The sequence below is a fragment of the Xiphophorus maculatus genome, chromosome 14 (assembly GCF_002775205.1).
Source record: "Xiphophorus maculatus strain JP 163 A chromosome 14, X_maculatus-5.0-male, whole genome shotgun sequence".
In the NCBI taxonomy this organism is placed as follows: Eukaryota; Metazoa; Chordata; class Actinopteri; order Cyprinodontiformes; family Poeciliidae; genus Xiphophorus; species Xiphophorus maculatus.
In genome coordinates, this window is record NC_036456.1 from 10,725,040 (window position 1) to 10,747,072 (window position 22,033).

General features: G+C 41.4%; 2 protein-coding genes across 4 annotated transcripts; one reads left to right on the top strand and one right to left on the bottom strand.

Annotated features, from left to right (window-relative positions):
- Positions 1 to 335: 335 nt before the first annotated feature.
- LOC102234738 (transmembrane 4 L6 family member 5-like) lies at positions 336 to 11,750 on the bottom strand. 2 transcript variants are annotated; one of them, XM_023346101.1, is made up of 6 exons: positions 11,496 to 11,747; positions 9,766 to 9,846; positions 8,718 to 8,857; positions 1,974 to 2,166; positions 1,607 to 1,654; positions 336 to 580 (listed from the first exon to the last, which is right to left on the bottom strand). In XM_023346101.1, the coding sequence occupies exons 1-5, from the start codon at positions 11,667 to 11,669 to the stop codon at positions 1,646 to 1,648; spliced, it is 597 nt and encodes a 198-aa protein (XP_023201869.1). In that variant the 5' UTR covers positions 11,670 to 11,747; the 3' UTR covers positions 336 to 580; positions 1,607 to 1,645. The 2 variants fall into 2 exon arrangements, with proteins under 2 accessions (XP_023201869.1, XP_005814784.1); XM_005814727.2 differs by lacking the exon at positions 1,607 to 1,654 and having other exon boundaries at positions 11,496 to 11,750.
- Positions 2,157 to 21,941, top strand: LOC102235776 (cytidine deaminase-like). 2 transcript variants are annotated; one of them, XM_023346104.1, is made up of 10 exons: positions 2,178 to 2,230; positions 17,846 to 17,917; positions 18,314 to 18,394; positions 18,820 to 18,870; positions 18,953 to 19,156; positions 19,318 to 20,189; positions 20,298 to 20,414; positions 20,643 to 20,754; positions 20,832 to 20,889; positions 21,515 to 21,941. In XM_023346104.1, exons 6-10 carry the CDS (start codon positions 20,183 to 20,185, stop codon positions 21,626 to 21,628), a joined length of 408 nt encoding a protein of 135 aa, XP_023201872.1. In that variant the 5' UTR covers positions 2,178 to 2,230; positions 17,846 to 17,917; positions 18,314 to 18,394; positions 18,820 to 18,870; positions 18,953 to 19,156; positions 19,318 to 20,182; the 3' UTR covers positions 21,629 to 21,941. The 2 variants fall into 2 exon arrangements, with proteins under 2 accessions (XP_023201871.1, XP_023201872.1); XM_023346103.1 differs by lacking the exons at positions 18,820 to 18,870; positions 20,643 to 20,754; positions 20,832 to 20,889; positions 21,515 to 21,941 and having other exon boundaries at positions 2,157 to 2,230; positions 18,969 to 19,156; positions 19,318 to 20,393.
- The last annotated feature ends 92 nt before the right edge of the window (positions 21,942 to 22,033 follow it).

Genomic DNA, 22,033 nt, shown 5'->3' on the forward strand with positions numbered 1-22,033 from the left:
TCCAAAATTTGCTTATTTATTCATTTATTTACAACAACCCATACAGACGTCTAAGGAGCATCCTATTGGTGTGGAGAAGCGGTGACTACTCTTGTCTCCAACGTGATGAAGGAGATCCTCACTACGTTTTAAGGTAAAACAGAGCAACTTGAAGAGAGAGCTAATTTCAGTCTTTTGTTGGCTAAATGTCTTAAAATAGAGCTTGTCTTTTAGAAAACAAATTCTCATATTCTCATTTAAGATCTAAATAATTCTTGTGAGGTTTCCTTACCCAGTCATTTTCAGCTGGTAAACATTGAGGGATGAAGCTAAACACAATAGTGTGCGAACACAGCTACATTCAACAAGTGGAGTTTTTATTGGGTTCAGTAATGATCTGCCACCAGAACACATGAGCAAAATAAAAAGTACAAAATGGAGTAAAAGGGTGGACACTTTTGCAAAGTGAAACAAATTAAAAGAAAATAAACATATTATAGGTTATTCAGCAAAACATTTGAGCCAAGAGTCACATTGCCAGAGGTGATGGACGATCTCTGCAGGATTCTCCTCTGCTTCACCTTTATAGTCCACTTTCACTCTGCAATGGCACAAAAGCCACATGTTTATATACTTTTCTTTCCATTGACAGGCAGTTCAGGCTGTGAGCTGTTAATAAGTGTGAGCTCGGTGTTAATGTGTACCATTTTGATGGCACAGTTCACTCATGAATGTTTTGACAGCTCACGAACATGTGGCCACTGCTGGACGTCTCTACGTGACGTTTTAGCCACTAATGTCGGATCTGAAGGGTAATTGTTAAACTCGAAGCAGCGCAGACGGGTTTCCCTCAATATTTGACTTGTACGGAAAGAAATCCTTCTCGATGCGTTCATTTTTGTCGGTATTTTGGAAGTACTATAAATTGAAATTAGACAATTTCATTCATATTTGCGTTTCAAAAATGTTACTATCTTTATTAATGACTGACACATATGAAAGATGTGTCTTTTCACAATATTTTGCCATTTCAGACATATTCTTTTCTGCGTTAATGCACACAGGAACAACTCCTACAGCAAAAACACCGTTTTTAAATATTGATGCCTTTGTAAAGCTTTATTTCTTACACAAAAGACTAACATCTTCCTTCCAGTGTACTTATTAATTAATTTCCCTTTGTAATTAGGTCATTTTGATGAATACAGGGATAAGTAATCATAATAAATATAATTGATATTGATTACATAAGATTTTTTTATCACTTGTTATTTTGAATTTAGTTGGTTGTGATCCTTTATGGACCGGTTGATTGTAATAGTTGTGCAGGTTTGCACAATTTCTTTTTGCAACATTGTGAATGCATTGTGTTCGTGCATAATTACAGATAAAAACACATTAGATCAATTATGTTCCAGCGGTGTCGTCATCAAACAATTGCATGCATTTAAATTTCAGTTCAGAAGTGATTTAGAATCATGCTGACATGCTTGATTGCGCTACAGAAAATAAAACTGGACAAAAGCATGAGACATTTCTCGCCTGCTTAATGTTTAATTTTGTTTGCTTTTATTGAAATTTGCAAATAATTGATTTGTTGACATGGATTGTTGTTCATGGATCTCACCTGACACGATGATCCTTTCAAAGCTTCATGATATTCTTTTTATTTTTTCTGTGTAAAACATGGCAATAAATGAGAGCACGTCAGGTAACTGTTTCCTGTTTAGTGGAACAATTCCTGCCAATTCACACACAGAGTTAAGACAGATTCAAAACTCATGCACCTATACACCTCTGTCTTGCTTCCTCTGATAAGAACTGAAAACTGTGATAACAAAAGTAGGAAATACACACACAGACTTTGCTGACCGGCGAGCTTTTTTACGCTTTCACCGTCTCTGGTACTCAGAAATGTTCTTAGTAAAGAACTCATTCCCGTTCTTTCAAACCGATCCAGCTGTTTTGTTTGAGTGCGGATTCGTTGGACTCACATCGCTGTCGTCCCGGCAGTCGCCGCAGATGCATCCGATGCAGCCGTTGATCACCTGGATGCCGCAGAGCACGAGCTGCAGCAAGCCCATCCCCAGCAGTATGGAGAACAACACGATGTGCCACAGAACTATGTTTTCAGGCCTCTGGCATTCTGACCACATGGTCTGGTCCCATAGATAGCTGCTGTTACCCCTGAGAAAGAGAAGAGCGGAGGATTGTTCAGGATGCACAACACTGACGCAGATATGTTTGATAGGTAAGATGTGGGAATCTTTTGGTCTTTTTTCTCCTTTTGGCAGAGGAAAAAGAGGGAATTGATTGGGTTGGAAACCATGTTTTACTTTAATGAAACAAAAAGAAATGTACGTAAAGGAAAAGTAAGAAACTAGCATAGCAGAAATTTCTCCAATCTACATTAAACCACTGTTTCCGTTGGCACTTAGAAAGACTTTAAAATGACAACTCCTTACTGTGTTTTCCGTCTTGACCACATTACTGGAAAATAATTTATGTTAAAGAATATTTTGAGAGAGAAGTATCAAAATGTTTTTTTTTTATTTAGAGTGAAATCCTAAAGAAGTTTTGGTCAGATCACGACGTTCTTACTGAAGTTCAGCCAGGATTTATATAGCACTGTTACATCAGAGATGAATTACATTATGAACCCATAAACAGAAAACAGCACTGTGACGTGTTATTACTTTATTCAGACAAATTATTTGACTCGATGTTGAAGCCTCTTGATTCTGTAACAAGTATTGAAATTCTTGTAAACAAGTATAATTGTTTTTTGACTGGCAGCACCGAGTGCAGAAAACAATACTTTACCTCCACTTACAGTATTTAAGTGGAGGCTCATTGCTCAGTTTAGATGTATCTTGTGCAGCTTTAACAGGATTCTTAGATAGTAAAAGACCTTATCTTTATGTAAAGATAAAGTCAATACAAATGTTATCAGTTTAAGATACAATCATGTGTTATCTACCAGGGAGCGCAGGGGTAAGTTTTCTCTGTCATCCTTATGCACGACCCACCTGGAGCGTTTGCTGCTAAGAGGCTCAGTGGTATCGGACCAAAGCACATTCAGTGTTCACTAGTTTTTCTGTTTGAAGTAAATTTGACAAAAACCTGGCCATTTGTGGATCTTTTTGTGCAATGTATCCAAATATTCTAAAGAAAAACACACTTGAGAAACTGAGACACTGAGGTACAATGCTGTTTGCAAAGAAGTCAATCCAGTAATGCCATGTTTTTCTAGTCTCTGATTGGCTGTAGCCCCCAAGAACTGAAGTAAGGAAGATTGTAGATGTTAGCTTATGTGACATCTACAGTTAGCTAACATCTACAGACTGTAAATGTTAGCTACAGGTAACTACAGCTACAGATAACTGTAAATGTTAGCTACAGTTACCTGTAGCTAACATTTACAGCTAACATCTACCTGTAGATGTTAGCTCAGGTGTTAGCAGCTAATACAATTAGATGTAAGCTAACTATAGTAGCTACGGTTAGTAACAAATAGATGTTAGCTAACATCTACCTGTAGATAACATCTAACATTGGTTAACATCTATTTGTAAGCTTACCGTAGCTACTATAGTTAGCTAACTTCTAACTGTATTAGCTGTTAGCACCGTGTAAACCGTCTTGGCGGTTTACACGATGCTTATTAATGCATGTAAAAGTACATTTATTGTTTGAACTATAAAGTTAGGCAATTATGAGCATTTTTATAAGGGCTTTAAGTATTAGCTAGTAGTTGCATAGCCCATGTGAACACTGGAGTTTCACAAATTTTAAGACCTAGTAAAGTTTGTGATAGTAGGACTTAAAAGACTTTTTCCTTATACTCCTAAGCAACCAGTTTGCATTCAGGTGTCGCCTAATGGTTATTTTGGAGATTTTTTTGTAAATGTTGAACTTCGGTCATTTTTCATCCTCTCCTGACGCTGTGCGTAGCATCAAGATAAACTTGTTCCTCCTTGCCCAGCATTGTCACAGTTCCAACTACTAGGTTATTGACCTGAGTGAAGTTGGCCCCCCCCCACCTTCTTCAAATTAGACAAAATTGGTGTCAATCAACTCGGCTACGTTTGTGCTGGTTTGTGCAGCAAAAATTTTCGTTTGTGCCATTATCATTTTAAAGATATAAAGAAATGTTTTTAGAGGTCATCAAAGGTCAACCAGCCCCCCACCTTCTTCAAATCAGACGAAATGGGTGTCAATCAACTCGGCTACGTTTGTGCTGGTTTGTGCAGCAAAGATTTTTGTTTGTGCTGCTTCGGTTTTGAAGATATTAAGGAAAGGGTAAAGGTCAAAAGGTCAACCAGCCCCCCCACCTTCTTCAAATCAGACGAAATGGGTGTCAATCAACTCGGCTACATTTGTGCTGGTTTGTGCAGCAAAGATTTTCATTTGTGCAGCTATCATTTTAAAGATATTAAGAGGACTGGTTGACCTTTGATGACCTCTAAAACATTTCTTAATATCTTCAAAACCGAAGCAGCACAAACAAAAATCTTTGCTGCACAAACCAGCACAAACGTAGCCGAGTTGATTGACACCAATTTTGTCTAATTTGAAGAAGGTGGGGGGGCCAACTTCACTCAGGTTAATTATTGCTCTGGTTGTACATGTGGTCAACTTTATACACGCAGTGATTTCTGTTTAGTCATTTCCCGACTCGTGAAGATCAACACAAAGTTGATTTACTTGAATGCCATGTTTTCTTCGATATTGAAAAGTTGCCTGAGTAACAACTAATGACACTAATGATCAATAAATAGTTATGTGTACTTCAAAAGATACTTTGGTTACATCTGTTTTGTATCAGTGGTTAGATTTGGTATCAGCGATTTTGGTCAAATTTCTTATTTATGTTGTTTAATTTTATTCCCACTGAATAAATGTACTGAAATTATAGGTTATATCTTTCTAAGAATTTCACTGTCAGATTATGCTGCTGAATTAAAACATAAATTCATTTTAACACACACAATGTTGCCAGGAAACATGGAGAGTGCCTAAAATTAAGCTACACCAGTTATCTGTGCAAACAAACGATTATATCTTGTGATCAGAAGGACTCAGTTCTTGTTTTTCCATGTTGTCCTTTTTGGTTTGAGAGAAGTACAGGGTCACCGTGAGCGCGGCCGAGGATCCTGTGCTGGCTAAACCAAAAACAAAGAAAGAGGAAACTGGGGTTTTCTGGAGGAAGCACAAGTAGAGGCTAAATTATAACACCCTTTCATGAATTGCGTAATGAAAAGTTCCCTCCCTGTAAACGGTGATGGCTTTTAAACAGCTGGCAGGCTCCGTCCATATTTATTGCACTGTCATTTTAGCTTGACGGTTTTAATTTCCTGATCAGGTGTGTTAAATCATATCTGCTCATGAAATTAACCACTGATGCCAATCACGTTATTACTGGGTGGATCTTGTGTGAACTCATTCTTTATTGGCCGCCAAGGACGCAAAGATAAACAGTATTAAGATTATACTTTTTCATTTCATATTGATGTAAAGAGCACAACGCATGCATTTAAATACTGCTTGTTTGGGATTTTGAGCTCCTCTCAACTAGAAGTTGTTGCCTTAGAAAAGAAATCATTGGCTTTGTGCGTCTCCTGCTGGATGTTAAAAGTATTGCATTTATAACTGTTTCCAAGAAGAACTAAAACTGTCCTTCTGTCATGCCGCGGTGTGTAGAGGTGGTGAGGCAGACGCTGTAGACCCAGGTAAGATGAATATGATGTTTTTAATGAAGGGTAAACACACTCTAGGAACGGGCCGCACGGCCGAGCTGAAGCCAGGGCTCGACGCCGGTAGCAACCGCTAAACAAAACAGAAACTCGGAAGAGAGAACACACATTCGACGAGGACCCGACCAGGAACAAAGAACACAGGTGGAGTTAAATACACGGGAGGGTAATCACAGAGACGAGACACACCTGGGAACAATCAAGGGGAGGACAGGACAACGAAGAGACGCAAGGACACAAAAAACTCTAAATGAACACAGAAAACACAGATCCTGACAGTACCCCCCCCTCAAGGGCGGCTACCAGACGCCCAAAAAAAAACCACAACAAGGGTGGGCGGAGGGGCGCCGGATGGGGGGCCAGAGTCCAGAAAAAACAAAAACACAACAAGGGTGGGCGGAGGGGCGCTGGACGGGGGGCCAGAGTCCAGAAAAACAAAAAACTACCCACCATCGTGGGCGGAAACACAAGAAGGGCCAAGAGTCCATAAACAAACAAAAAAACTACCCACAGGGTGGGCGGAGGCAAAGGAGGCGGGAACCACGGAGGTGGTCCGGTGGTCGTCCGCGGCGGCGGGAACCACGGAGGTGGCCCGGTGGTCGTCCGCGGCGCTGGAGGCGGGAACCACAGAGGCGGTCCGGCGGCCGTCCGCGGCGCTGGAGGCGGGAATCACGGAGGCGGGAACCACGGAGGCAGTCCGGCGTCCGCGGCGCTGGAGGCGGGAATCACGGAGGCGGGAACCACGGAGGCGGTCCGGCGGCCGTCCGCGGCGCTGGAGGCGGGAACCACGGAGGCGGTCCGGCGGCCGTCCGCGGCGCTGGAGGCGGGAACCACGGAGGCGGTCCGGCGGCCGTCCGCGGCGCTGGAGGCGGGAACCACGGAGACGGGAACCCCGGAGGCGGGAACCACGGAGGCGGTCCGGCGGCCGTCCGCGGCGCTGGAGGCGGGAACCACGGAGGCGGTCCGGCGGCCGTCCGCGGCGCTGGAGGCGGGAACCACGGAGGCGGTCCGGCGGCCGTCCGCGGCGCTGGAGGTGGCGATGAGTCCCGGGGGCCGCCCACAGACGGCGACGACGAGCCCCCCGAGGCAGGGTCTCTGGTGGAGCACAGGGGGTCTCGGTCGGAGCGCAAGGGGTCTCGGTCGGAGCGCAGGGGGTCTCGGTCGGAGCGCAGGGGGTCTCGGTCGGAGCGCAGGGGGTCTCGGTCGGCGCAGGGGTCTCGGTCGGTGGAACGCTGGGGGTCTCGGTCTCGGGTGGAACGCTGGGGGTCTCGGTCTCGGTCGGAACGCTGGGGGTCTCGGTCTCGGTCGGAACGCTGGGGGTCTCGGGTGGAACGCTGGGGGTCTCGGGTGGAACGCTGGGGGTCTCGGGTGGAACGCTGGGGGTCTCGGGTGGAACGCTGGGGGTCTCGGTCTCGGGTGGAACGCTGGGGGTCTCGGTCTCGGGTGGAACGCTGGGGGTCTCGGTCTCGGGTGGAACGCTGGGGGTCTCGGTCTCGGGAGGAACGCTGGGGGTCTCGGTCTCGGGAGGAACGCTGGGGGTCTCGGTCTCGGGAGGAACGCTGGGGGTCTCGGTCTCGGGAGGAACGCTGGGGGTCAGGGTCTCTGGAGGAACGCTGGAGGTCAGGGTCTCTGGAGGAACGCTGGAGGTCAGGGTCTCTGGAGGAACGCAGGGAGTCTCGGTAGGAACACAGGGAGTCTCGGTCTCGGGTGCGCCGGCTGGAACGCCGGCTGATTCGGCCTCGGGTGCGCCGGCTGGAACGCCGGCTGACTCGGCCTCGGGTGCGCCGGCTGGAACGCCGGCTGACTCGGCCTCGGGTGCGCCGGAGCGAAGCCTTGGAACCGGCCGCGGAGGCGAGCCGCAGCGAAGCCTTGGAACCGGCCGCGGAGGCGAGCCGCAGCGAAGCCTTGGAACCGGCTGCGGAGGTGACAGCTCCGGAAGGCGACGAGGGGCCGGGTCCACCGGCGGCTCACGTCGCTGTCTCCGGGCGGCCTGGGGTGCGCCGGCTGGAACGCCGGCTGATTCGGCCTGCGGTGCGCCGGCTGTAACGCCGGCTGAAACGGCCCCGGGTGCGCCGGCCGCACCGGTTGGGGGTGCTGGTCCCGGAGCTGGAGCTGGATCCGGGCTGGCGGAGAAACTGTGCGGCTTGGGAGGCAGAGGTTCGCCAGCCATGACGGCTAGAGCCGCCATACGCTCCCACTCTGCCTCCCTCTGCAACTCCACCAACCCCGGGTGCGGAAAACGAGGAACCCAGTAGTCCAGTAGGAGCCCCAAGCGGATGGCGAAACCGAGCCGTCTGCAGGCAGCGTACGGTTTGGCCATCGCCTCCTTATATTCCCCGATCGTGTCCGTCAGCTCCTTTAACTCCTCCGGGTCCATGGTGAAAAGTAAAAAATAGCGTGCCTCACCGTTCGGTCTGGTCGGGTCCTTCTGTCATGCCGCGGTGTGTAGAGGTGGTGAGGCAGACGCTGTAGACCCAGGTAAGATGAATATGATGTTTTTAATGAAGGGTAAACACACTCTAGGAACGGGCCGCACGGCCGAGCTGAAGCCAGGGCTCGACGCCGGTAGCAACCGCTAAACAAAACAGAAACTCGGAAGAGAGAACACACATTCGACGAGGACCCGACCAGGAACAAAGAACACAGGTGGAGTTAAATACACGGGAGGGTAATCACAGAGACGAGACACACCTGGGAACAATCAAGGGGAGGACAGGACAACGAAGAGACGCAAGGACACAAAAAACTCTAAATGAACACAGAAAACACAGATCCTGACACCTTCGTCTGATAAGAGTAATATAACGGATCAGACCACTGAGATAGCAGAACAATGAATAACCGCTCATGGAAATATGCAGCTATCGCTTCTTAAGGTCCCAGAGTTGCAGCATTATGACACACAGTGTCATTAGTGTCATTTCCACTAATGACACTGTGTCATTAGTGGAAATGACACAGCAGGATGGGAGGAAGACTCACGTGCCCAAGTCCTCAAAGGGGTATTTCCATTTGCCATCAACCTCACACTTAGGTCCCACCGCCATCGCAGCCGTGGCCACACTGGTGCAGTAAATCCCCCCGAGCAGACCAAAGGCAGAAGAAAAGACTGAGTTCAGCATCTGAAAGAGACATGAGATATCCATAGAAACAATATTTATGATTTGAAAGATGTTTTTGTTGTTGGTAAATTATGATAGAAATAGCTAAAGAACCTGGCAAGTGGGATCTGGGAGTGAAATGCTAGATTTAACAGAGGGTATACTTTCTTTTTCTTGTGAATGTTGTTTCATGTGATTTCATTTTCACAGCAAAGGTTAACTGGAATTGGAAAAGTGTTTTTTTTCTTCATCGTTGATTTGAAAGCGGTATTTTACATGGGCAATATTTCAGTCTGCAGAACAAGAAGGAAATAAAAGTACTTATAGTTAAAAATAATCAGGATGTTACAAACCAAGACGTCCTGTTTTAGACTTCTGCTAACTTTTCAGACTGATGGGCTCCAGTGCTTTAATTAAGAGAGTGATTGATTCAAAGTTTTCTGGTTATTTATTGATTAATATATTGCATGTGATTGCTTGTTATTTATTTATTTGTTTGCTTATATCTAGTCATTTTGAACTTATTGCTCTCTCTCTCTCTATATATATATATATATATATATATATATTTACAAACTTTGTATTTATTACCTAAGATGCAGTAGCTTTCAATAAATAAGCAATTTCCCCTTGGGGATCAATAAAGTATATTCTATTCTATTCTATTCTATTCTATTCTATTCTATTCTAATTCTTGATAAATAAGAAGAAGTGCTATAAAAAGTAATGACGCAGTATCCGTTCTTGAACAATATATTTAGAAAAAGATAATACCTGAAGAGAATCATGTGAAAAGTGAAGGTAATGTATTCCTCTAAGGATGCAGCTGAATGTTTCTTGGTTGTAAATATGCTGCATAATTTTGCCGTTATCAGACCAATCCCCACAATAACACCCACTGTGTTTCTTTTTCGAACGTCTCCACTCACCCTGCAGCGATTGCCACAGCAGCCTTGCCCACAGCAACCTTTGCCCCCGGCCCTGATAGCTGAGAAGCTCGGGCACAGCATCTATAAAGGTACAAAAACAAAAGATCATCAGTGTTATTGAACTGAAGATGGGATTCATGACAAAAAATAAATACTTGCAATACTTATGTTGCCTCCTAAATGCTAGACTCTACACCTTCAAGCTTCTGTTTTATGATTGAAACACGTCTTTATGTTTAGGTTTACATCACAAATGGGGCTTGATGTTCACTTGTCATGACAAAAGCTTAAACTACGAGATTAAATTGTATGCCAACATCAAACAGGCTCCAGTAAATGCATAAGACTGTGTTCTTATCTCCTTGGGCAAATATTTGTGAATCCTGAAGCCAGTTGTGTCTAACTGGGCCCGACATCCACAGTTAGAGGTATCAAAGGAAAAGGGATTGAACTTCCTGGTCTTTGTCTCGTGTTTTTATCATGTGGGGGAAACAACAGCTAGGGGTGGCACAACTGCTTTACTAGATTAAATATTTATGAATTATCTAGATAACCTCTGAATGTTGAGATAATGTCCATAAACATTCACAGACTGACGCTTTTCTGTGGGTATTTTTCAGTTTCCTATAAGCAGATTCATTAGTAACACTGACCTTCAACAACTTTATAATAACTAAACTTTATGTTCAAAACAAACAAAAACTGGAGTTTTCAATCAGAAGAAACTTCTGGAACAATTATATTATATTATATTATATTATATTATATTATATTATATTATATTATATTATATTATATTATATTATATTAAGTGGACAACGCTACAGTTGTGATTGCATGATACTTTTGTTACTTTTGCATGAACTTGTTCAAATGAAACTGAACTAAAATGAACTTGAAAAGTTCACATTTGAGAAAAAACATATAAATTAACAGTTTATTTTAATTTTTCTCTTACATTCAAACTTAAAAACTGTAACCCCTTTGCTTCAACAGTCATTTAGAGTTCCTGTTCATAATTTATGTAATGTCAATAAATTTATAACACTGTAATGAAAAAAAAACACCTAAAAAATGCAGCCTTGTTGTTGATCTTTTTTTTTACAAAAATATTGCTGTGGATTTTGGTCCAAGAATTTTAGAAAGACTTGTAATGTTTTCTGCATCTTTTGCATCATAAATCTCAGAGATTTCTCATTTTCATTTCACATGAAAAGTAACTTTTGTTAACAGATAAATATGGCAAAATAAATATAAGAATATTGACACTCAGACATTGTTAAACTACAAGAAATTCCACATTTTGAATTTGGCTTCAATCAATTCTTCATATGGGAAAAGTTTTCCTTTTTCTTTTTGATTAAGGTTCCGCTTGCTTAACGATCTTGTTTCAAATAGTTTTTCTGCTTGTTTCTTTGTTTAAATGCTTTTGGAGTTTTTTCATATTTTCAAACTAAGGTATTTGACAGTACAAGGATGTATTGGATTACGATTTTCCTAAAACAAAACCTAAATGTGGCAACGATCAGAAGGGTTCTAACAGAAAAAACTACTACAAATGACAAAAAACAGAAAGCAGGATTAAGGCACTAAAATAACGCCTCATTATTCTATCAGGCTCCTCATTAAAACGCCATAAAAAGCAGGACATTTGAATTTACAAGTTTACGCATGAGCAAGTTAAAGACCCAATAAAAAACAGTTAACAACTGTATAAAACTGAAACTCACAAAGAGGCCTCCGCCGATGATCCCCCCCATGAGCCAGACCTGCAGGGTGATCTGGTCACTTTCCAGCTTCTCCCCATTGGGGAAGAAAAGCAGCAAGTTGGAGATCATGCAGATGAAGGCCGACGGCAGCAGGATCAGGCCCACCACGCGGGCACACTTTCCAGCACAACACATCCTGTCAGAGTTATCGAACTGTCCGCTCTCTCTCCTCTGATCGCCTCTTCTAGCTGAATGCGAGCGAAGGAAAAGTGATTTGCACCATAAAAGGCTGTAAACGAGAGAGGAGGCTGACTGTGACGAGGCGAAAGTCAAACACAGCGAGTGACGGTTGCAGCAGGAAGGGAACAAAGGGCAAGAGTCAGTGCAGCTACCCCAATCTAATCAGATATGTTCACCTGCCTGATAGTTGATAACGCAAAAATAAACATGAAAATACTCAGAGGAGGTTAGATGAACATGAAGAACAACTCATAATGTTATTACTGCTGATGTGCTTTTGATACACGCTGAGCTTGTTATCGCTCAGGCGTTCGATCTGTGTGTCGATACACACCCATATGTGGGTTTGGTGCCTTAATAAGTGATTGTTTTCTAAAGATGGTACCCAACAAAACCCAAAAACTAAGCTTTTCAATAAAGAAATGTAAAATATTTCATTAATGTAGAATTTGGGGGCGTGCTGTGGTGGCGCAGGGGGTTAGCACGCCCCCCGTTTGGAGGCCTTAGTCCTCGACGCGGACGTCGCGGGTTTGACTCCCGGTCCCGACGACCTTTGCCGCATGTCTTCCCCCCTCTCCTCACCCTCCTTCCTGTCTGCCTACTGTAGAAAAATACGAGTCTTCGGAGGAAAAAAAAAATGAAGAATTTGGACAGAGGCAAACATTTAGTTAGGAATGCAACAAGGTGATCATTACTGATTTAAAATTCAATGTGTGACTTTAAAGGAAGTTGTTAATTGTCCACCAGTGGTACTGTTGATATGCTGCTCTAGAAATCTGCTCTATGCTCTTTGGTCTGCAGCCACTTATATAATCTTGTGCTATTTTTGCCCTTTAAAACATCAAATGTTCAGCTCTGTTGGGATATGTCACATGTTTATGGCTTTTATACCTCTTTAGCATATTAAACTTTTTCTAAGCGATACATTTTCCAGTAAACATACATGGAGAATTCAATAGCTTCAGGCTCTTCAACAGCCACAATCTTCCCTTGTTTTCAATTGGTGACAAACATCAAGCGGGTAATGATTTATGTGATGTAAGCGAGTTTAAGGTCCAGATATTTTGACGTTACACCTTCTGCTGGCTGACGCCTGTTGTTCCGATCAGCTCTGCTGTGTGTTATAAACTCTCCAGTGACTTCTGGGTCTTCCCACGGCGGCGTCTCCCCCCGGTGGGACGGGTCCAGGTGAGGCGATCAGGGAGAATCCTGATCTGATGCCAGAATCACCTCAACTGGCTCGTTTCTAGAGTTACAGAGTATAGACGAAAATAGTAATGAACTTCAACATATTTTTACTTAAGTAAAAGTAAAAAGTAGTCATCCAAGAAATTATTATTAACATCAGCCATTTAATGTTTAAAAATGGCATCATCAGACAGACCAAAATATGAAGTTATGTGAAAATGTTGGTATTTTAGAGCCCAAAATGAAAATAACTCATATAAATAACACAATAACAAAATCAGGCAAAAGACAAAAGAAAATTTCAAATCAATTTATTTCAATATAAAACTTACAAAACTTTAACAACAACTGCAGGCTTACGGTATGTCTGTGTCTGGAGATTTTTTGGGGTCAAAACAAGCTTGTCCATCATTCAGTGAAGTTCCTCACAGTGCATAGAGTCTCCAGACATTTCACTCAAGTAAGAGTAGCAATACTTAATCATAAAGTTACTCAAGTAAAAGTAAAAATAAATAAATACAGCGTAGTAGACATACTCCTTGCACATTTTTTCCCCAAATGTTTCTGAAGTAAACGTAACTGGTTACGACCCAACTCTGCTACTTTTGAGGTGAGAAGCAGTGGCTCTAGTTCAAGCTCCAGCAAGGAAGCCAAAGCCTCCAGAGGAAACTTTGGCCTCTTGTATCTCTCATGCAGAACAGCAGAGCCATTTTAGAAGCTAAGCTGGTCTCTCAATAAATCTCCATTTGCTGATCAGGATGTGTCTGATCCATTTGAGACATTTATTTATTCCCCATCCAAAGATGGCAGCGCCTCCCTTTCTCCCATTGAGGACCATTGCTTTAGACTTGGAGTTGGTGCCAGTATCTACCAGAGATCCTTAATGTAACTAGTTATTCTGCCTGCAGAGATCATGAACAGATTTGGGAACAAAGAGCAAATCCTGTAAGAGTTCAAAAGTCACTAAGAATTAATATCTTATTACTGTAATGCCAGGATGCCGAACCAAACGTTCTCTCTGATTGGTTGTTCGCTGACCAGACAGCTTTTTGTTAAGGCCTCAAAGTGTCGAGGCACAACAATGCAATCTATTTGTTTACTTCTTAATGGATGACGTCTGTTCAAATGTTAAACGTCTGGAAGTTCTCAGTAATTTCTTTTACTTTTACTTTCCCTTTTTTTCACTTTCATTGTTTGCCAGCCTATCGAAAGAGAAATAAAACCAAGCAGAAAATAAAACACACAGCTGATGGAGGAAATCCCCATTTGTTCTTGGCAGCTTTTATGTGTGTAACGTAAATCATCTTAGCAGTTTGACTCAGAGGAAAGACGTGTTGTCGGAACAAATGGCAGGTAAGGGAAATATTCAAACATATCGAACAGATACCGTATATTTAGCCACGAGGAATCCTGACAGAGGAATCATTCCTTCAGGACTGAACATGGCCATTGTAGGGTGTTTGACGAGTAAAGGTTTTTTAGATACGGTAAAACTGAGATCTATAGATAGAGTATTAGTTTCTGCGTTGTTGTATTGTTTAGCATATTTCACTTTATTCTGTGTAAGAATGTTACATTGTATTCAAGTACACAGAAAAAAAGAAGCAGGTCATGCTATTCAATGAAATCAGGACACCATTACAACTATAAATACGTCCATCTTTAGCGCCACCTAGAGGCCATCCGGTGACAGTAACTGTTGGAACTGCGTGGAGGCTTCAGCTGGTCCGACCACCACCAAGACCCCCAAGACTGTCAGGTGAGCAGAGAGTCACAGTTTATGAGCCAAAGCTTCAACAACAACAAATATATATATATATATATATATATATGTATATATTAGCTGCCTTCTAACTCTGTTTAAGGATATTATCTTGGATGTGTAACAGATGTTTTTGTTTTGCTGTGAATTCTGCTTGCATAAAGGGTTTTTTGGGAAACATTTTTATGCTCCAGCGCCCTGTACATTTCTAGTTAGTCTGCTCAGTAACCTCTGAATACTCGAAACAATCAGGCTATGAACACAAATGAAACTGCTTTCACTTCACAGAAGGGAGTTTATCCGAAAAAGATTGAAAATTGGTTTTATTCAACCAAGAAGCTTGTTTAAATGGCAATTTAATTGAGTTGGATTTTGGAAAAACAAGAATGATGTGCTTTTATTTGCATATTATTCAGAAATGGCACGTTAAAAGTAATTTCTACCTTCCTCAAGCTTTATTTGCGTTACTGCCATCAAACCGTTCAAATTATTTCTGGCCAGCTTTTTGCATTTCTTGCTGGTATTTTTGACAACTCCAAAGACACAAATATTAATTCAGTTCAACAGAAATACCTAATCCCAATTTGCAGATTACTTGCTCCTTTACTTATTTTTCCATTATTTCTGCTATTAACAGCATTCTTATAGTGGCATCTCCAACTAAGTGAAAAATAATGTTCTGACTCTTACAGCTGCAGCTGCGGTGATACAGGTCGTCCTCACCGTGGCTCGAGTGATCTTCGGTTGGTAAACTCCTTCTGCAGCATTCAAGCTCGATCGTCAGTTTCTGAACTCACCGTCTGCCCACAGGTCTCGTGTATTTCCATGACTGTCCTCAGCAGCCAAACATCCCTAAATATCTTTTAGGGATAGCTCTGTTCCCCCTGCTGGCTGCGCTTCTGACGAAAGATGCTGCCCGACCACAAGAGCATCCCAGTTGCCTCAACGCCTGTTTGCAGTGCTTTCTGTGCCTGTTTATGTTTGCTTGGCTCCTATTAGGTACTGAGAAAAACCACAGAAATGTTTCTTAAACACTTTACAGTTTATTTTAAAATGTACTGTTTTGCTCTGGGCTGTCATGACACGTTGAGGTCTGGTTAAATATGGAGTTCCTTAGGGATCCATACCACCTCCGTCCTGTTCTTATTTTACATGTTGCCCTTTGGAGTCACTCCTTAATGAATGTAGGATTTCATTTTATGTCTGTGCAAATGGCATAAAAATATATCTGGGATTAAAAATGAGTTCTGAAATAAACAAATCAAATTTGCAGCACTTGCTCACTCTGTAGAAAGCCAGCTTACTCTTTGTTCCATCTAATACTATGTTTTTTTTATACTTCCTTTTGCTTGTTTTTGTTTTTTTGGGGTTTATTTTTTTTACTATTTTGGTCCAACTTGTCTGATTTAAAAAGGTGTATGGACACAATAAACCTGACATGTTACTGGATCTAACTTTATGATTTTGTCTCATGTACCCACCTCTAGGTGCCGTGTGGGTTTTTGCCGTCTACCAGCCAAACTATGACCCCTCCGCTGCTGATGGCCTTTACTGTAATAAAACGCTGTACACATTTGCTTTCTGGAATGCCATAGTGGAGACTTTTGGGTTTGTCGTCATCCTGGCTAAACTCTGCAAAGGACTGGTGTGTTATGTGAACTTGAGTCCAGTGGACGCAGATTTTTACAGGAATGTCTGAGGTTCTGTATGACTGCTTGCAAAGAAACTGTAAAATGTTATTGATATTTAAAAAAGTCTGAAATACGCTCAAGTAAAAATGGCTGTATAAGTTTGACAAAGAAAAGAACATTCTTGCTTTTAGTCTTTTGTGATTGTTCCATTTATCTATTGAGTAAAGAACAGAAAACATGACAAAAATCCTTTTTTTTTTAAAGAAAACTGTATTGCTGTCACATGTCATCCTCACATGCTGCATCCTGATGTTTTAAAATTTAGTTTCTGCAGCCAGATCACAAACACAGAGTTGATCTTGTTTCTCATTAGAAAGATCCTCCCTGTACGTTTTTAGCAACCTGTAATTTTATAATATTTGTAACTGTCTGTTACGTCCGTACTCTACATATGCAGGTCAGCAGAACAATATCACCTTTGTGATCTTGTAAATAATCAATGCAACCTTTATTGAACAATTGAAATATTAAGGGAGTCTGATAAATCTTACTTAAAGTAGGTTTTGACTTTCAGTGCCGCCCATCCATCCATCCATCCATCCATCCATCCATCCATCCATCCATCGGTCTGCCATTTTCTCTGCACCTGTTGATTCCTAGTAATTCAAAAATCTGAGCCTTTTTTTTGGAATTGTGTTGGATTTATCTGAACATTTTTCTATTTTAAATAAAAACAAACAGTGGATTAAAACTGAAGTAGGTGTGTGAAATGCTTTTTGAATGTTAACGAGAACACTAGCAGCTCAACTTCTGTTGGTTCCCATTTAAAAATTGTGTGAATGGCGACACTTCTGATCAGCCATTAATGTGGAGGCTAAATTGTGCCGCTGTCACCATGAAAACCAACTGGGCTGCTACAAGGCAGTCAGTTCTCTGCATGTCGTTTACTCTGCTTGAGTAAATAAGATTGACAACATTAACAGGTTTGCAGTTTAATTTCTGTTACGACGTTAAGCACATCCATGGGACCACCTTAAGAACTCCTTGAATGTTCTTACTACAATGTGGCTAAATAAAAATAAAGGCCCTTGTTTCAGTAAATAATGCTCAGGTAAAGTGACTGAACTACATTAAGCAATCAGTTTAACCATGTGGGAGTGTTACTCTGGAAACGTATACTCTGGAAACACGTATACTAGCTTCCAGAGTTTCCGCGCCACAAAATATCAAGTAAAACTAAATATTTGTCTACATTCATTTCATGTGGACCATAAAGTTTTAGGTCTATATGTTTTGTGGAGGAAAATTGTTTTACTAAAAGTGTAAATGAGCTTCCGTATGGTAGTTATTGGCTTTTTATGAAAGACTTCTGAGTAAATATTCAACCTCTCAATAAAACTGCAGGCTCAGACTCCATTGTTTTGGTTTTACTTTCTCTTTGTATTTTAATGTCATCTCAACTTGTGCCTATTTTTTCAAAACTGGCTCGTCAAGTTACAGCAAACAAACACAATCAGCTCATCGAAGAATTCCCCTTTTGTTTTTGACAGGAATCGAGCGCAACTTAAAGTATCTGAGCGGCCAGATTTGGAGAAAGGAAGTCCTCTCTGTGCAAATGGCAGGTAAGTGGATCATTTTACAGTTTCATAAAAAATTCGTTGAAATGTGAGGTCGGGCAGAAGAGATGCATCTGTAGGAGTGATATGTGGTACAAGCATAGATTAATAATGTTGTAGTTGTTAGCTTGTAATGTTAAAAATGACACAAGGTATTTTCTTTAAAGCCATGGAGAGAAATCCAATGGGCATGTTTGCATAGCTGTCATGTGCCTAAATGTCAATTATTTTTACACTAGATTCCCACCTGCAGTTACTGGAATTGAGTTACGTAGAAAAAAGCTTAGCTTCATGCATTATTTATATGGTTAGAGAGATTGTTCTCTATACACTTTTTGATTATTTTTAATTCAACTGAACATTAATACGGGAAAAAAAACTGCTGCTTTGCTCCATCTGCAGGCCGTCCAGTGACAGTAACGGTTGGAACCGTTTGGAAGCTTCAGTTGAACCCGTCACCGCCAACGCCCATCAGACTGTCAGGTGATCGATTATCAATTATCAATCCAACTTCCCCGGGATAGTTCAGTACAGACCAGCTGCACATTTACATGTCTTTTTTTTTAAAGCTGTAAGGATGAGACACTGTGTGGTTACTATATCCATCAATCAATGTTCAGAGGCTACTTGTCAATGCAGAGTCCCAGTGGGTGGGGTGCTCCAGTGAACCACACCCACCGGTTCTCCAGTGGGTATTAGATGGTCGTACTTCAGACAGGTGGCCAGTCTGCCATTTGTTACGACTCTAACTGATCCCCACAAAAATCCAACCTTAAAACTATCATTAACAGAGAAAACCCATCTGCTGACTGAAGTGAAACTACTGTCAATATAAACACACTGAACTCATAAACTCTTTTAGTCACAACGACATCAACGTCTTAAGCATTCCTGTTTGATGATTGCAGTTGGAGCTGTAATCACCTGGACTTGCCTCACTGTGACTCGAGTGACCTTTGGTTGGTAAACCACTTTTTTTCCAGTAGCATTTTGTCTTGCTGTCTTTGAACAATACGCCCTGACCTCGCCATCTGTCGACAGGCGTTGTGTATTTCAGGGACTGCCCTCAGCAGCCGAACATTCCCAACTATCTGCTGGGGCTGGCTTTGATTCCCCTGCTCATGATTCCCTTTGTGACTCTGCCCTGTGAGAGCTATGGCGCTCAGACAAGAGAACGTCCCAGAGGTTTCAAAGCATGCATGGAGGGTTTTATTGGCCTGTTTATCTTCATATGGTCTCTTTTAGGTAAGGACGGAAGAATTAATGAAAATATTACCAAATATTGAATCCAAGCAGGTCTTTGAGATTGCGTTGTTGCACATAATGACACTGTGCAGGTTTATTTATGAATGAACAAAACACTGACAGTGCAAAATTACAGTGTTTGTCTCCCGTGTATTCTCTAGGTGATGTGTGGGTTTTCTCGGTCTATCAACCAAACTATGACCCCTCTGCCGCTGATGGCCTTTACTGTAATAAAACCCTGTGCACGTTTGCCTTCTGGAACGTCGTATTTGAGACGTTTGGATTTGGAGTCCTCCTGGCCAAGTTCTGCAAAGGAATGCTGTGCTATGTTAACATGAGTCCAGTAGACAGAGATTTTTACGGGAATGTTTGAGGTATTGTAAAGATAATGTACGCTTTTATTTATGTAAAAAAAACAAATGTGGCAACATCGTGTTTTGTATCTGAGAAACTAACATATTGATCTTGATTATTGTTGTGTCTATTCAGTAAACTCAATGCAATATGAATATGAATTAAACAAGTTTTTTAATGAACTAAGAGGTTGACAGTTACTTGGTGAAAACAAAGGTAGATTACATTAATTCAAAATAAGTTTGTCACCATGGATACATGTCAAAATTATACAGACTGAAAAAACGTTAGACTGCAAATGTGAGGCTCCCAAATTGGATTTTCCAAAGAGTCACAAAAGAGGATTTGATTGTTGCAATGCCAAATAAAGATATTTCTACTTAAAAACGTTTCAGAACCACTGCTGCTTTGGACAATTCATTTACTGTTTGAACGGGAGTCCCACAACTGATCCTATCATAAACATGTGGAAGTTGTCATCGCTGATCAGCCAATCAGGTGGAAGGTAGTGCAGCCGTGCACATGAAAACCAGCTCAGGTCAACCACCCAGAAAAAAAACAAAATCTCTAAAACATTAACAGTTCATTTGTCCGTCACGTGGTAGTTCAGCTTTAGACAGAGAAACTGTCCAGAACAGTCCATCTAACAAAGTGAGAGACCAATCTGCTACTATGACGGGTACGTCCATCGAGTCTCGTCTCTTTAAAAACTCTCTTATTAGCCTTGTGGCTCTTTTTAAATACAGTATTTGTTTTGTTAAAGGCTAATCCTGTATTTTCTGCTCAGATAAAGTGACAGAGCTGGTCTCAAAGTGCCTTCAGGCCCGAGACTTGGCTTACTGTCCCTACAGCCGCTTCCCTGTCGGTGCTGCTCTTTTAACAGCAGATGGCGCCATTGTCACAGGTAGGAAACAAACAGGTGGCTTCAACAGAAAATCGCGTAAATACAGTGTTCAACCTGCTGTTATGTGATTATAATAAATTAAATTAAATAAATCACATGGGGAATGGCAACGAGAGAGTGGTAAAGTTTGACTGGCGGAAAAAATGGCAGATTTATACACTAAAAAAAAGTGTTAATTTTTATTACATTTTTTAAAAAAAACAGCTTTAGATGATTTGTTATTTCCAGGTTGTAATGTGGAGAATGCCTCCTATGGTCTGACCGTGTGTGCCGAGAGGACGGCCATCCAGAGAGCTGTAGCTGAGGGACATAGACAGTTCACTGCCATCGCTGTAACATGGTGAGACACTCAGAACTTCATGCCGGTCAAAATTCAAACAGTATCATAGTCATTTATTCATCTTCCTTTCTACTTAGTGATATCAAAGACCGTTTTGTCGGACCGTGTGGAGCATGCAGACAGGTTCTGATGGAGGTGAGATTATGCAGAGAACTGTTCTGTGTTTTCATAAGTTCTGCATAGAGTTTAAACATCTGCATGAAAGTAGAAGGCGCTTAGAAAAGTTGAATCATTCAAAGGTCGTGTAGATATTTTGTAAGACAGAATTTACTGGAAATGAGAAAAAAAATGTCTCTTTGTTTAGTAAAAGATGTTTATGTTTATTTTTCATTTGTTTGTTTTACTGTTTCTGGTATTCTTCCACTGAAATAGAAGATTAGTTTTTATTTTGATGCTTTCTACACATCTTTGCATGGATTAAATAATTTTAGGATGGCCTGAACTTAATCAGTGACCCAAAAGTTATACCTTTTCTTCCAATTCTGTCTCTCATATGTAATGTTGACAACATAGTCACATATAAAGTTGAACTTATTAGACTTCATTCCTCAAGTTTAATAAGCGCTTGAGTTCAGTAGGCAAAGATTAAATAGTTAAACTTCAGGGGGAGTTAGGTGTGTCAGAGCACCAGAGGACTCTCTGTTCTGATAAGATTTGGGAAATAGTTCCTGACTCAGTCTGAAATTAAATTGCCCGGTGAATAACAGTGATGGCAGTTCTTCTTACATCACTGGTTCTCTCCTGTTCTTCCTCCCCACAGTTTGGATCAAACTGGACTGTGTATTTGACTAAGCCGGATGGAACTTACAAAGAAACTCATCTTCATGAACTGCTGCCTTTAGCATTTTCCCCTGAACACCTCGCAAAGAACTGAAAACACGTCCACTGCACCTCTGGATGGCCTGAGGCTCCATGATTTTATTCCAACTAGCCTAGAAAAAACAGTAAATATGAAAACTTGCTGTAGACCTACTACAAACATGTAACCATGCAGTTGATGTACAGTAAGTCTATTGTAGTAAAAAAAAAAAAAGAAAATAAAAAACAACTGTCAAGTTTGTAGTAAGCCAGAAATTGATAAAACTATAATTTTGTTTTTCAACTTATATCTACCACAATTGACTGTAAATGTGTTTGTGTCAAATTTCATTACGCATCACCCTGTAGAAATATTCAACTTTAGAATGGCTGATTAAATAAACTAATATATATATATATATATATATATATATATATATATATATATATATATATATATATATATATATATATATATATA